Genomic DNA, 14,566 nt, shown 5'->3' with positions numbered 1-14,566 from the left:
ACTCCATCAAACCAATAAAAATTCTTATATGACTGGACATGTTATCTATAGGATTTGGAATATTGTTGTTGGTCCCTTTATAGATTCATAGGTGTGTAGGGCATGGCAACGAACTATTGACCTAAACTGTCAACGTGTTGTGACCTTTCAGGCCTTCTGTAACGATTTGTCTCGACCTGACGCAGCGCAGATGTCCAAGTAATACTTCCTACACTATCCCCAGCTTTACCGCTCAGCCACAGTGCCTCCTAAAGAATGATATACAGTGTGTAAAGAGTCGCACAGCATTGAATGTGTTTCAACCATTTTTCTAGCACACAAATTCACATCAAATGAAACGTATACTTCAAAAGATTTCCTAGCAGCCATTTACAATATAAATGCTTCATAAGATTTTTCAAGAAATATACAAAATACTTTTTATTCAAAAAGAAAACAAAACATAATACAACTGTCAAAATTGTAGGAAAACCCCTGTCCTCCCAGGTTTTGCCGACCCATTCTGAATGTGAGACTTGAATAGAGGTATAGTAAAAACAAAAAGGCCATGAAAAGTCTTGTTAAACTATCAATACAATGAAATCCAAATTTAAATAAATTATTTATTAGATTCGAAATATTTATTGAAAAACAAATTGTATTAAAAAATAACAGAATTGAACAAGGGTGACAACTAGAGCTCAGTGGACCCATTGGTGGTTTGAGACATAACAGACACATTGGACTTCTGCAACAAATTCACTTCACTGGCTAGAGGCTCATCAGCTAATTCTTCAAATTCATAGTAATAGTCTTCAGGAGACTGGAGATCAATCGTTTCTATAACATTTGAGGACTTTCTGGTTGGAAAAAAGAAAATTCAGTATTAAGTATTTGAATTTCAAATAGATTTATCTTGATGTACCCTACCGACCCTGTGTCCTACTAACCCTGTGTTTCCCTCATCATTCAAATGAAGCTATATTAAATTCCCACATTTAGCCTCTAGCACAAAGCCTGGTATATTTCACCTTTGGCATATTGCCCAGGTGTCTACAAATTACATTGGCAGTGCTGGCCTTACAAACTGCAGGCCCAATTGAATGAATCCTTGTGAGGCCCCTCTTTTAAATTTTTAGGATGGATGGCTGAGCTAGTGGTATGCAGGTTGAAGTGCTATGATGGTCCTAAGTTCAAACCTTGTACTCTGCTATCTCTTTCTATCTTTTTGAAAGTTTGGGCTAGGACTAAATAATCATTTTTTTTAAAGTTACATCTAAAACTCATAGGACAATATTCCTTAAACAGAGATGGCTTCCCTTTGAAATATTACTTTACTTTAAAACAATCTTTTTTTTTTATTGTCATTTAAAAAAAAGATTTAATGTTTATTGTTGTAGTTATTTTATCCCTATTTAAAAACTTTTTTTTATCACGTTTGATAATTTTGTACAACTCACTTTTTCAACATCAGGTACAGGGCAGGTAGAAAACAAATGGGGACCAGTGCCAACACATAAATCCACCTCTGACCTGTGGATAATTTAAGCTAAATGTTAGTGACAGCTTAGTGTGGCCAGACTGAACAAAATCTAGAAACTAATTAGACACCAAAGAAATTCTGTAACTATCTCCTAAGAAATCACTTTGAATAGATTGATGATAGCTGTAGAAGAGATCCCAGTCTCAGCACTTTTATAAATAAAAAAAAAGGCAGGTCAGTAAGTTAGGTCAGTAAGTTAGGTCTGTATATTAGCTCAGCAGTTTCAATGTTGAATATATTTTACACATATGTGTATGTCCTCAGTTTGTCATGAAGCAACTAGAAATTAAGTTATTTATTTTGTAAATTGGGAAAGTTTTGATCTAGAGACAATGAAGCGACTAGTAAAAACTAGACTCAATTTTGTAAATGGATAGTGAAAGATTAACCAATGTAAACAGACTACTCTTGACAGCTTTAGAGATAAGGAGCTTTTATTACTCTTCTTTCTCATTGTTTTACATGTCTGAGGGTTCAGATCAGTAATCCTATATCTGAGATAAACTGCGCAGTGGTTTCCAGATGAGGCAGTTCTCAGTATAGTTTTTGTTCTATATAAAGGTTGGTTTTGGGGCCAGAGTATTGTTTGGGCCTCTTGATATAGTATGTAGCTTTGAAGGACATGGCAGATTTTGATCGTCCCGAATTTAAGCTTTGGGAACATATGTTGTCTCATTATGTTGTGTTGGTTCTAAGCCAAATAATTATGCGTTGGTGCTTTTATGAACGTAGAGATTTAGCTTGACAACATTCTACTGTTTTCTTTATCATTATTATTAAACTTCTTGTTCAAAATTCAATACCAGCGTCGACTAACATATATTCTTGGCCTATTGCCTGTGTCATTTGATTTTACTACTTGAGAGTTACCTGCATTTGACTTATCTATTTGGGTATGGCTGCAAGGAAGCAGGGGTTTTTAAATCAAATAGTTTTCCTAGGTGGGTGTCAGCCAAGGCTAACTCTCCTACCAAAGCGTACTGGTTTAGGCATCAGTGGCTCAATTTCACTCCTTCTCCAATCAGTGATAACAGTTCCACTGGAGCCAGTATCTGGGCCACACTAAAGGCCAGGAGTTGGATTTAACCAGCTACTACACAGATTTGGCTGGCTGCCTGGTTATGTGGTTTGCGCGCTGAACTGTCGTTTGGATTTGTTGATGGTCCCGGGTTCAAACCCTGCCCACTCCCATCCCCCCTTGACCTGCGGAAGGTTTGGACTAGGAAGTAAACTACCTTTGGCTCTGAAGGAATATCCGAAACATGTAAAACATTTTATAACAAACAAACATTTACTATTATTAATATACTACAGTTGAGGTAGGTCTAAGAGTTCCATGAACTGTTCTGACCATCCAGCTCTCACTTCAGCTGGCAGACTTTTTCACATTTGAATGCCTACTCCCTAACTACACTACATAATTAGTCTCAAAATAAAATATACAATTGACTGACTGAATCTATCTCCCTTATTTCTACTTCTCAGACTTCAGTTCAGGTCTATAAAATGTTTAGGTCTATAAAATGTTCAGGTCTATGAAATGTTCAGGTCTATAAAATATTCAGATCTATAAAATGTTCAGGTCTTTAAAATGTTCAGATCTATAAAATGTTCAGGTCTATAAAATGTTCAGTGTCTATAAAATGTTCAGATCTATAAAATGTTCAGATCTATAAAATGTTCAGGTCTATAAAATGTTCAGGTCAATAAAATGTATAAATATTCCAGAAACAGAAGCGGGATGTGTGGCTGAATGGCTAAAACCAATAGGCTACCTATTTAGTGGGCTCAGATTCAAATCCCAGCTCAAGTAGAGTTGTGTTTACTGATGGCCTTGAGGCAGAATGAAAACCTTCTTCAAGATACCCCACCACCTCCCCCCTGGTTCACAAAAGAGTTTGGAGTACACTGAGCAGGCTATAAGCAGGAAAGTTGGGCTTTGCATAAGTACATTGGGATTATCTCCTTTGAGACACTTAGCTTTGCAAACATCTGTTCTCAGGAGTTGTCCTCTGACAGAGAACCTTTCCATTGTTATTATAAAGAGCGTGTTAATCTCGATATGTGACATATCCTGTCTACTTACTGGGACATCGCCCAGTGACACGATCTGCGCAATCTTCCCCACACTGGCGTCGACAGTCTCCAACGCAGTTTACACCAAACTCATTCGCCTCACAAGCTGATGATAAAGAAATAAGATTAAAAAATTGAGGATTCAGTTCTTTGAAATAGATAAAATAATGGATTTCTTTCCTAAGAGATGTATATACCTTCCCATCAACAGATAGTAAATAAAAATATAATAAAGCAATCTCTCTAACCTCTGAGTAAATTAATACCTCAAAAAATACTGAACAAAGAGCCCATCAATCTACAGGGCCCAAACAGTATTTTTTTTTTATTGAACTGATTTTATGAAAGACTTGTTCATTTTGTAGCTGTGTATTGATGTATTTTTTTATAGTATTTACATAACCTGTATGCATGGTTTTAAAGACATAAAGGTATTGCACTAATCTGATTGTTTTTTTACTCGATTGAGTATATCATCTTCCAAGTTGTAATGATATATTTTAGTTGATATTTTGTCATTTCTCTAATAGGAAAAAATTTGCAAACAGAAATCACAAACTCTAGAATTAGATTAATGCAACAAGAATAATTACATGCTTCAACAGAAGGAAAATACAAAAAAATAATGCTTTTTTTTTTTTAAACAAAACTTATATTAAGTGTATCAATTAGTTTGAATCAGTCATGTAATTAAATTTGTAATAGATCTAGACTAACAATAATAAATCTGTGCAATTAGACATACTTTTTACCAATTGTTTTCCAATATTTTGTTTAGCGCAATTTCATGCTTTTAGCATCCTCTATAAGCTATGATGATAACACTTGCCTGGACCACCAGTTCAGACTAAGTACAATTTCTTTCCCTTGTTTGAGATACCAAACAAAATAATTTATTATCAATGGTTAATTAACTAATTGGTTCATTTTTGTTATTGATTCTTGTGTTGTCAGTTAAAAGATATAAATTGTTCAAAATTTCAGCTTGATCTGAGATTGGGTGACAGAAATAATGTGTAAAAACTTTAGACCACACAAATAAATTTGTTAAGCTGTATCCTCTTGGCCTGTGACAATACTATACAAATTGATTTATAAATATGAGCTGTAAGTGGAAGGAGCACAAAGAAAGAGTTGTCCAAGCTAAAGCTCGACAGCATGAAAGAATGGACCGCCTCACTATAAATATGCTGCTAAAGACAGTTGCTCAAAAGGAAGTGTGAGGTAATCCCAAACCCCCACGAATGTCAAGAGAAAGATGATGGTTATGGAATAAAACTTTTTTGAACAAGAAGCTTCACCTGTGTTACATCCTTTCTCTGGGTACTTGTAACCAGACGTACAATAGTCACAGGTACCAGTGAACTTATCACAGTCAGAATGGCAATTGGGGCAGCTTCGAACACAGTCTACATCCCATTTGAACTCTGGACAATCTGTGAAAGTAAAAACAAATAGAACAATGGTTTAGGTTAGTCAAATATGTGTAGAATACTTAAGTAAAAAAAAAGTTAAGTTCTTCTTTCAGACCATGTGATCTATGGGGCAGATGATGTTAAGGTCATTTGTTTCTATGGCCAAAGGTTAATGACCAGGGTGTCATGTGGCCAGCACAATGACCAACTGCCTTTACTTTTGCCTTTATTTCTGAGTTAGGTGGACTCAAATGCGCCCTAAAAATCCTTAAATTCATAATCCCAGTCTTCATCGAGATTCGAAGCCAAGACCCCAGGTTTGGAAGCAACCGCTTAACCATGTAGACTGCTAATGTTCCACAAAAGTTATATTCTTTTACTTGTATAGTATGTGGACAAATTTATTTGGTTCATCTCATAGTGATGAGCATGGGCATTAGCTATGGTAGGGGTGCTGCATGGCCCTCCTCTCCAGGCAGCTAATGAGCACAAAAAGAAAAACTTATAGCCCAAGCAGTTTGGATTCTTTCATAATGTAGGGTTGCAAGCTGCCTAGGGCTCCTAATTTTTCATCTAGGTTGATGCTAGAAGCCTTTCCCATGTTTGGATTTAGTTACAAGGCAGCAGAGGTTCGGATTCAGGGTTTTCCTTACCCCTATGTGGGTAGCCAATCAAAACTAATTAGCCTTCCTTGTTTAGGTACCAGTTACTTGCCTTTTTCCCTTTTTTGTCAGTGATTTATATTTATTTGAGTATAATTTACGACTAGGTTCTAAGTTTTTTTTTAATTTAATAATTAACTAGATAGATGGATTATTGTAAAAGTTCTAAAATTTATGAATTAAAAAATGTTAACCTATTTTTTAAATGCTGCTAATACACACAATTGATTTTGATGATTTTTACAGACAGCAAATTTATTTTATCAATCAATAACAATCATAAAGCAAAAATAAAATTTGCTTCAAGCTACAATGAAATGCCACCTTCGGTAGCTTCTGTGGGTCACAAATATATACAGAAATTTAGTTTTATTTATAAATATAATGCCAGCCTAAACATTTATTGAAACTAGAGAGAATGGAATGTACAAGCTCAATTTCTAATTTTTAATTAGAGGCCTGCTTTAAACTCAGACATAAGAATACACCGAGACAACTTCTATATTTACCTAAAATCTTAATGACATTTATAACTAGTAAGGCCTCAGGCCACCATAATTTTTAATCTGGTACAGGTTGGAATTTCATATTCAAGAATTTTTTAGATTAAAGTTTAACACATTTTTAATGACTTTTATACTAACCACAGGAGATAATCTATTCAGTTTGACAAATTTTGTTCTCTTAAGCCTTTCATTTTTCACTTTTGACTTATTCAATAGAATTGTTTGAATGAGATAAGCAGCAACTAAATAGAAATATCTAATACTAAAATGGTCAAATAAAAACTAAGCTAAGATAACTGTGTAAATCTTACACTTAGGACAGAGTTTGCCAGCATAGCAGTTGGACAGTCTGGAGTCTATGTTGCTCCCCTGGCAGGTGATTCCAGAAGAAGTGGTGTTACAATATCTGAATTACAAACTTAATATTAAAAAAGAAAAGTATATGTTTTCATCTGAATAATATTTTTTTAACATTTCAGAAAAACTAATTCAGTCCGTTCCAAGATCATTATATACAATGGTTCTCAATCCATAGGATGAATACATATATATACACACAGTCCCCATTCATATCCAAGGTTGAATATATATATATATAGTCTTTCCAAAAAAAAAAAAAAAAAAAAACACTCATTATTTTTGGAAATTGCTATGCATCCCAAAACAATGTCCTAAAGCAAAGAAAGAAAAGCATATTTTATGTCTATGTGTTTGATTATATTTCATTTAGGATTAAGTCTGTTTAGAGCTATGTCCCAGAGAACTTTGATGCTTAAAATTTTATTTGGCAAAAGATTTCTTCCAATGCAGAGGAATCAGGTAATGACACTTTGTCTCTGCCATTTTGCTATGGGGTCTCACAACTTTACTAAGGTGGGATGTATGGCTTAGAGGCCAAAACCACTTGGCTATGGCTTGGCTACCTAACAAAAGGGCTTGAGTTCAAATCCCAACTTAAGCAGAGTTGTGCTTGCTGAGCGCCTAAAAGTAGCACAGAAACCTTATCCAAGATACCCTCTCCCTCCACTGGTCCTCAGAGAGGCTTGGCCATAGCTACCTGATCATGCTGCACGCATGAAAAATGTAATCAAGAAAAAAAAAAGGTCCAGTACCCTAAAAAAAATTCCTTCAGGTACCTATCAAGTGACTATTATATTCTGTAGTAGAATTGCTATTTTTAGTTGAAAGTTACATAAAAGGTGCAGTGGTCCCATCTCCCCAAGGCATGGTGGATTTTCCAAAGGAGGCTCAGATGCCTTGCTTGAATTGCTTATTAAGCCCTCAAAGACTGGAAGACCAAAGTAAAGACTCCTAGAGTATTAATCTAATATTGTGGTGACCCATGGTAATTAGTTTGAACCTATCCATTTTCCACTCCACTCCCCAACAGATAGAGGCTACACTGAGCAGAGAGAGAGAGAGAGCTGAAATACCCTCAATTACATTGCCTCAGTCTAGCTGAACATTAGTATTCATCCCTGGCTTAAAGATTTGTGTAAATACTGTCCAGTGAGTCCTAAAAACATGAGTACCTGAACAGAAAGGTATCAGCTCTGGGATGTTGTTGAACTTAGAATAACATTAGATTATTAAAGAATTAGCCGATCTATCAATCATGCCTAATAAAATGTCTTCAATGGCCAATGTAAACGTTATATCATTTTACCTTTTCCTAATCATATTTGGATTCAGACAGTCTCTTGAACAATGCCACTGTTCCCATGGACCATACACTCCAATTGCTAAAAGTATAAGTTTAATACAAGCTAAGTCATTTGCATTTTACACATTGATTATTTTCAAATATTATTTCATTTCCCAATTAGGAAGTAAGATAGAAGCTACTTGAAAAACTGAAATGAACAAAATAAAATTTATTGACAGTCAGGTTTGAAATAGCTCTTTTCAAATAATTGTATTGTATTCAATTCGAGTACAAATAAATAAGACTTAATGTAAAATGTTTAATGAACAAAACATATTTTGTGTACGAAGGTGCTGACAAGTACTTACTGTAACAGGCTCCTGTCTCTTTGTCCATACAATCAGCCCCACAGTTATCAAGACAGTTTCCTAGACAGTTCAAACCAAACGTGTTCTCAAGGCAAACTGGTTGGAGAAACAAACAACAAAATATTGTTAACAGTTGTTGGGCAAGCTTGAATATGTATAAAAAAAAAAATCACAAGTGAGGCATTCAATCAAACAAGTCATCAGAAGAAGAGACAAAAAAAAAGGAAAGTTCCCCTTTCAAACTGTGTGGTCTATAGGACAGATGATGTAAAGGTCATGCTTCTGTGGCCTATGGTTAATGAGGGTGTCATGTGGCCTGCATAACAACCAACAGCCTTTTCTTTTCCTCAACTAATGTCAGGTCCATATGAGCTGGGTGGACTCAGAGGTGCCTAAGGATCCCAAAATAAAAAATCCCAGTCTTAACCAGGATTTGAACCCAGAATCCCTGGTTCAGAAGCCAAGCATTTTCCCACTCAGCCACTGTACCTCTGAAGAAGAGACGCATTTAGTTAACTATTCTGACTAGCATCACCTTGTAATTGAATAATTAATAAAATCCAAAATTTTAAAACTAATTCTTGGGAAGCTTCCACCTTCTTCATAAGGTCATCGCTAGAAGGTAGACTCCATTGGTCATATCTATTTGGCCACAAAGTAGTCTAATTAAAATGCTTAACACAAAAAACTTGACAAAACTTGGACCTTTTACTCTCTAACAATGAGCTATACAGTACTAGATAGAGGACTTATACTTCAGAATAATTTTTTTTTCAATATAGCAGACACATCACATTTAAAGGAACAAATTATTTTTTTCTTTGGTGGTGAAAAAGTTTCACTTAAAAGATTTTCAAGATTTCCAAAAGGGACAGATGGCCGCTCCGGACTTTCGTTAAATAAACTCAATCGTCCAATGTTCAAACTCTGCCTGATGCCGTTTATACTAGGATATAATTACATTCAAATCTGAAGAACATCTGAAACATGTTAAACATCCTACACATTTGTACAAAAACTGTAATGCACATGTTGTAACTCAAGGAAACTACTAATAAAGATAGGCAGATTGGTCAATTCCAAGTAGACCAAAGTGTTATCTGTGCTTGATAATGCAAGATATGTATGTCACAGCTGGGTATCCATTATTATGTAAAAACATGAATATTTGTTAATTATCCAACTCGAAGAAACCGAATTAAATAGATTTATTTTTTTAAACTACTATTAGTTAAAGAAAATATTGCTTGAATTCATTACTTAAAACGGTTCCCTGACATCTCATCATACGAGACATTTCATCATTGCAACATTTCATCACCATAACATTTCATCATTGCATAAAGTGCTTTTTGCAAACATAAGTACATGTAGGTGTAATTAAGTAATTAACATACTGAGCAAGTTAACCCTAACCCTAAATGATGAATAGCTATAATGATGAAATGTTGCAATGATGAAATGTCTTGTATGATGAGGTGTCTGGTCACCACTTAAAACATACTTCATACAGGAAAAAATATGCAACTTTTAAATATTACTACTGTAAAATGATTTGCTAAGTATACATTGTTTTAATACCCAGACAGATTTTTTAAAGAGCCTGCTGGTCCATGCAGTTGAGTTTACAAGTAATACAAATGATTAATAGCTGATGTATGATTAAAGGGTTACCATCTACACATCCATATTTAGGCAAACGGTAGCCAGGTTTACAAGAGTAACAAGAACCATTGAACTTGTCACAATCCTGAATGCAACTGTCACAACTTTGCACACAGTTGACATCCCAGCGAAACTTAGGACAATCTGATAAGACAAAAAAAAATTTATTAGTTCCCATATTTGGACATTATTTGGAGTTAACTTTTTTTTTTCAGTAACCAAACAATGAAATTCCACTCTTTGCTTGGACTCAAATCTAGAAAATTGGTTCAGCTATCTTTAGTCATAAGTTTAAGAGTTGTGAACCAAAAATGAAGGCATGCAGATAAACTTGAAATTTGTTTTAAAATAAATTTCTTAAAATAAAAATAAAGGGACAACACTGTATGTGCATCATACAAAAAAAAGACATGAAAAATAAAAGCAAGAATAGAAGGGTCTAGATCAAGAAGTCATAACTTGGTCAATCTGAGAAAAGATGAGTGTTAAAAGCAAATTAACAATTATGCATAAAACACCGAGCCATAATCTTCAAATACAAAAACAAAACCTAATTAAATACTTTGAAGGACACAAAGATAAAGGCACATTCCTTGTTCCATTTTCTAGGACAAATTTGTACAACTACTTCTTCCCTTGTGCTATTAGAGTATAGATTGGGTAGCCTGAGCCACCCAGGAAAACCTACAACTTAGCAGAGTTTAAGCCAATCATTAACAGAATTAAAGATGACACGCATAAGATGTGATCATCTTCTTTTTTGAAGTACCGGTAACATCTGTATTTTATAAAAAAAGATAAATGGCAAAAACACTATTTATTATGTTAATCTTGATATTTGTTTATTGTTAGCTATAATATGAAATAAAATCTATTGTTTCAAAACTTCCCATTGGCAATTTCCCACTGTGCTATCTTAGGGATCTGGGGGCCATTCGCCATAATTTACTTATCTGTCAATATATAGGCAGGGGGTCAAGTCCATTTGGACTTGCCCCCCCCCCCCCATCTTTTAGTGAAAGAAATAAATCAAATATGCTCATGCTTATTCTATATAGGAGTCTATTCTATAACATGCTATCTTGTATTATACTATAAGGCTAAAGCAAATGCAGTTGTTTGACAGGCAAATTGTTTTCCTTTTCTTAACATCATTTAGTGTAAACATGGTGGTAATGTCCATGCGGTTTCATGCATCAAGTGGCTACTGATGGACACAGCCCCCACCTGTACTTTTTTCAATGGCACTATGTACTCATATCTACACCTCAATGCATGGGAAATCCATATCAGAAGGTCCACAGTGCATCCTGGTGACTAAATTTGTAGCCTATTCAATTTTCATAAAAATGTGACTTAACCACCATCTTGCACTAGTGCCTTTAATTGTTAGATGTAAAATTTAGCTTAAATATAAACTTAGTGCACCTCTGCATGATTATATGAACAAAATCTCTCTTTTAGCACCTCTAAATTACAGGTTCTTTTGGCCAAAGTAGGCAATACAAAAATGGCTATTTCATGCTTTAGTGCTCTGATAGATCAACATAATCTGAGCTAAACCAAGACAGATAAGCTTTTTCTTTTAAAATTGTTCATTTTGTTCACACTATACTTGCTAATAGATAACAACACATATCTCATGTCAAAAATTAAAATAGTTTTTTTAAAAATGATGTTATGTAAACCATATAAATAGAAAGTTACCTTTAGGACAGGTGCTATTTACATAGCAGTATCCAGTCTTCCATTGTTCATAATCTCCCTGGCATGATAATCCACCAGGTGCCTTGAGACAAACTCTGAAAGTTAAAATTTGTCACACTTTAAAATTATGAATATGTATACATTTTTTACTATTCCTTTGAAGCTTTACAGCACAATGTATAAATAAACCTGATCTAAATTATATATATATGAGCTTGACGACCCACCGACATTTGAGGAAGTGGAAACAGCAATTCATAAACTCAAAAAACAAAAAGCACCTGGCTCTGATGGGCTTCTGGCTGAAATATTTAAAATGGGTAGTGTCGCCTTAACCGAGAGGCTAACAGACTTGTTCGCTCTATGCTGGGAGAAAAACATTGTCCCACCTGAACTTCGAGACTCTGTAATCATATCCCTATACAAAAAGGGTGACAAGACTAACTGCTGCAACTATCGAGGCATTACACTTCTGTCAGTAGTAGAAAAGATCTTTGCTCGAGTATTGCTCGACCGAATGACCCATTCTTTAGTAAACAAGGTGTTATCTGAGAGCCAATGTAAAGTAGGCCATGCTAATGCCAAGAGAAAAACCTAGATAGCCAAATCAATAAACCTAAGCTTATAACTCATGACATGCAAGATGGTTGCTTAAACACCAACATACCTGGTCCTATGCAAGCGTGGTTCCAAGCAGTTTTTGGTACAAGTCCATACTGACCATATGCTATACTCCCCAGTATCTGAAATTAAAAACAAACATGTTTGATGACTAACACTGTGGCTAATAAAATGTACATTTGATGTTGATAAAATTCAATATTTTTCTATTTTTATAAAACAATGGATACAGAAAAATTCTACACAATAGAAAAAACCCCACTAATTATGACAATGATTAAATAGAATAATAAAGTCTAGAAGCTCTGGAATCGTAAGCCATTGTGATAACATATTAAACATCAAAGATATTAAACATCACTGAGTAAATTCATCACAAATTTGATTATTGTAAAAAATTGCAAAGTACAGTGTTACACCATGCTACAGTGCTATGCAATGCTACAAGATCAGGACAGGAAACATGCAAGAAACAGCATAAAGAAAAAAATTCAGGTCAATGAAATCCAGGAAGAGACCTGTACTAAATGTGATGCAAGATGAGGACAAATCTGGTTTAGCAATATTCACCAACAGACTTGTAGTGATGGTGAATGATGACAGACCTACCAAAACAAGTTCCATTAATTCTTTCCATGCAGTCCGCCCCGCACTTCACTTGACAGTCCCCTTCACACTTATTGCCATATGTAAACTCATCACATTCTGAAACAAACAAAATTACGGTTCAAAATATATGCTTCCATCCTTTTAGTGTTATTTTAACCTCTTTTTTATATTAAAAGAAACTTAAAAGACAAGATTTGAAGTGAAGTTACAAAGTTCGTGAGAACAAAAAAAAAATCCACTGCCAATGACAGGCTTATGTGACAGATAAAAGACAACCTTAAATCAACCATCACCAGACAATGGTTAAGTCTGCACTGGGTGTGGCAAAATATGTAGGTCACAGCTAGAACTGCATAGCCAAATGAAATACTGTTCTCCTCATTAACATTCAAACTCAAGAACAAAAAAAAAAATACACTTCCAATGACAGGCTTATGTGACAGCTAAAAGACAACCTTAAATCAACCATCACCAGACAATGGTCTGGAGAAGAAAAGTCTGATTGTTATTGATTAAGTTAATCTCAATGCAATGCATACACTTGCAGATTTGTTTAATATCACTGAAACAAAAAAGAAAATCTCAAGGATTGAAGTTAATCATTTCAAACTTGATCAAAATGAATATAAATTCAAATGATATCGATTTATAGTGAAAAAATCACCAGGTATATTAGTCCTAAAACAGATAAGCAGGTAGCTCAATTGACAGTATTAGGTGAACTAAAAGAAATACCCAACCATAATCTCTGACTCTCTAATCTTATTATAGTCTTTTGAAAAGGGCTTTCTATGATCCCCATAATTCTTGACCCTTTGTTTCTTCCTGGTTGTTCTTTCTTGCTGGCCAGTGTATTTTTTTATGCAACAACTGGTCCAGGTCTTCACCTGAAGTTTTCCTGGATATCTAGAACATATATTTTTGTCTCCTCTAAGTTATTTTGTTAACCAGTCAAGGAAGACAAAACTGCAAATATTTAAAAGCTATTAGTTGAGAATGTAAAATTCATAAGAATGAGAACTACACATTAATAGATAGCCTAGCATAACTTTTATAATATTAACAACCCAAGTAAACATTTCTTTCGGTCATGTACCGGTATTATGTATTATGCAAAAAGAGTTGTCATACTGATGGGTTTGAACCCTGCTTGCAGCAATCCCCCATCATCCTGAGGGATTAGTTGTTTTTTTTATACCATTACCTATCCCTTATCCTGTTAGGGCACCATACAAAATTTGTCAACCGTCTTTCTCCATTTCTCTCTGTCTTTTGGCTTAGTTAGAGCCTCTTCCAATGACAGGCCCGTCCATTCTTTTATGTTATCTTCCCAACGCTTTCTCTGTCTGCCTCTTCTTTCTTTTTCTAGGAGGAAGGTCTTTGCTAGGGATTAGGGTTAGGGTGTAATAATCTTTAATTCTGAAGTAACATCCAAAAAAAAAAAAAAGTAAAACAAAAATTTGTACCTTACCTTCTATACATCCAGCTTGAGGATTTTGAAACCCAGGTTTACACCCAGCACAAGAACCGTTAAACTTATCACAGTCGTGGAGACAATTGAAACAGCTCCCAGTACAGTCGACATCCCATTGGTACAACTGACAGTCTAGAAGTATGAGTTCTTTAAAGATCTTAAAATCTTCATAGTTAGTAAACCTAATTTTTTTTTTCATTGGAAAAAATGTAAATTAAATTTTCCTTGCTGTAGCAGTACTGGTAATTTAAAGCTGAAACAGATTAAAGTTAATAATCTGAGGCATGGTGGCTGAG

At 34.7% G+C, this 14,566-nt stretch overlaps 1 protein-coding gene across 3 annotated transcripts in view; it reads right to left on the bottom strand.

The window, feature by feature from the left end:
* Window positions 1-474: 474 nt before the first annotated feature.
* The window catches only part of LOC106054021 (uncharacterized), a 37,607-nt gene continuing 23,515 nt past the window's right edge, over window positions 475-14,566 (bottom strand). For all 3 annotated transcript variants that reach the window (XM_056016583.1, XM_056016584.1, XM_056016585.1), the window contains 12 exons: window positions 14,268-14,402; window positions 12,797-12,892; window positions 12,234-12,309; window positions 11,567-11,661; window positions 9,869-10,003; window positions 8,195-8,290; window positions 7,848-7,923; window positions 6,493-6,587; window positions 4,900-5,034; window positions 3,609-3,704; window positions 1,440-1,512; window positions 475-839 (listed from right to left, as the gene is read on the bottom strand). In XM_056016583.1, coding sequence (XP_055872558.1) covers window positions 674-839; window positions 1,440-1,512; window positions 3,609-3,704; window positions 4,900-5,034; window positions 6,493-6,587; window positions 7,848-7,923; window positions 8,195-8,290; window positions 9,869-10,003; window positions 11,567-11,661; window positions 12,234-12,309; window positions 12,797-12,892; window positions 14,268-14,402 — 1,274 coding nt within the window. In that variant the 3' untranslated portion in view covers window positions 475-673. The remainder of the gene's footprint in view (window positions 840-1,439; window positions 1,513-3,608; window positions 3,705-4,899; window positions 5,035-6,492; window positions 6,588-7,847; window positions 7,924-8,194; window positions 8,291-9,868; window positions 10,004-11,566; window positions 11,662-12,233; window positions 12,310-12,796; window positions 12,893-14,267; window positions 14,403-14,566) is intronic.

This window comes from Biomphalaria glabrata, chromosome 18, assembly GCF_947242115.1.
Source record: "Biomphalaria glabrata chromosome 18, xgBioGlab47.1, whole genome shotgun sequence".
Lineage (NCBI taxonomy): Eukaryota > Metazoa > Mollusca > Gastropoda > Planorbidae > Biomphalaria > Biomphalaria glabrata.
The sequence above is the reverse complement of the archived record's forward strand: the minus strand, read 5'-3'. Positions and strand labels throughout refer to the sequence as shown.